The sequence below is a fragment of the Austrofundulus limnaeus genome, unplaced genomic scaffold, assembly GCF_001266775.1.
Source record: "Austrofundulus limnaeus strain Quisiro unplaced genomic scaffold, Austrofundulus_limnaeus-1.0 Scaffold1039, whole genome shotgun sequence".
NCBI lineage: Eukaryota > Metazoa > Chordata > Actinopteri > Cyprinodontiformes > Rivulidae > Austrofundulus > Austrofundulus limnaeus.
This window is the reverse complement of record NW_013953441.1, coordinates 33,317-34,857: the sequence shown is the minus strand read 5'-3', so window position 1 is coordinate 34,857 and position 1,541 is coordinate 33,317. Positions and strand designations below refer to the sequence as shown.

Here is a 1,541-nt window from a genome sequence, read left to right as displayed (position 1 = left end):
CACAAATTCTCCTAAATCACTCGTACGCACAACTTAAGAACAAATCTGTGCGTACCAACGGTTCTTGCATGAGGCCCATTGTTCCTTTTTTGTGAGGATGTAATTGTGATTGCCAACAACTTGTGAAAAGTAGCATCCACCGTAGCAGCCTGTTTAAACAGTGAGTGCAATGTGAAGTCACGTCTTGGATGGAAAAGCACACATCTGTAATATTAGCTGTTTTTAATTGTAATTCCAGCAGTTTTTACCTTGAACTTTAAAAATGTTGATCTCATGTCTCTTTGCCTCAGAACACAAATGTGCGAGTCTTCAGCCGTCCAGGAGCCTCTGCCATCGCTGCCTCTTCTAAGATGTGAGGCCTTAAAGCTCCGGGTCATCGCTGCTATAAGGGCAGAGGAGCACTTTCCTCTAACAAGAACAAGATCAGACCTGACCTAATTATTCTCACAGATGGGGTCAAATTAGTGTTAATGATGGTTTGGGTCAATTCTAAACACTTGTTTGTATCAGCCAGTTAACTGTCATAAAGCTTGTAATCAGCATTAAAATGGTGGGAGACTAATCTGTCTTAACTGCAGCTTCAAACATGTTAAATTTAACTGCATAAAGCCTTACAATCTGTCAGCATTTTGATTTAGTTAATTATGAATGGTTGTTTGTGGCCATTCCACTGTGTGATAACTCTATTAAAATCTACAGTATATACATGTTCCTGAAGTGTCTGTGGGAAAAACAAGCATGTCTATGCACCTGCCTGATGAAGACAGGACTGCAGAGGGCTGCTTTATTTTTACCCATGCTTGACTGAACCACTGACACATGAACAACGTGATTATATAAATGAACTGAAATACTAAGAATAAAAACAGCATTTCAAATATTTGTTTTTCACTCTGTTTGTACACCTCTACTCACAATTAAGGCACGTCTTTACTAACCTTGTAGGCTGACATCTATCGGTTTCGTTCCTATAATTTGCATTAAGGTATTACCAATTAGGTTCAATTTAAATTACTAGCATTTTTTGGAAGCACAGAATATTTTCAAAAAAGTAATGGAAAAATACAGTTGGCAAATGAAAGCAGGAAGCCAACATTTGGTTCATTAGTGTGCATTGAAGGAAAAAAAAGGAGTAAACCTCAAACTTCCTGAAATGTAAATGAGTGACTGTCAACGCTTCAAATGCTCTCCAGATTTCTGCAGACTTCATTTTAATCTTCAGCTGAGCTCAGAGCAATGAATCCTTCTTACCCCACTGGAGCCTGGCCACCAGAAGCTGTTGCACTGCAGGGGACGGGACCTGATGGGGGTTCTGGACAGCCTGGGTATCCAACAGTGGTTCAGTACACCACTGTGAACATCCCTGCAGAGCCTCCGAAAGACTACATCATCTGGTCCCTTTGCAACTTCTGCTACGGAAACATTTGTTGTCTTGGACTGGCAGCATTTATCTTTTCCATCAAGGTCAGACTGAACAAGAATTTTGTTGTAGAATTTGTGTAAAGTGTAAAAAACCATCTTTTAGTTAGTAATATATATAT

General features: G+C 39.6%; 1 protein-coding gene across 1 annotated transcript in view; it reads left to right on the top strand.

Annotated features, from left to right (window-relative positions):
- cat (catalase) overlaps positions 1-880 on the top strand; it is a gene marked incomplete in the record, with an annotated part of 27,649 nt that extends 26,769 nt beyond the window's left edge. Inside the window, 1 exon segment of the mRNA XM_014030318.1 lies at positions 291-880. Within this exon segment, the coding sequence (XP_013885772.1) occupies positions 291-356 (66 nt within the window).
- Positions 881-1,541: the final 661 nt, after the last annotated feature.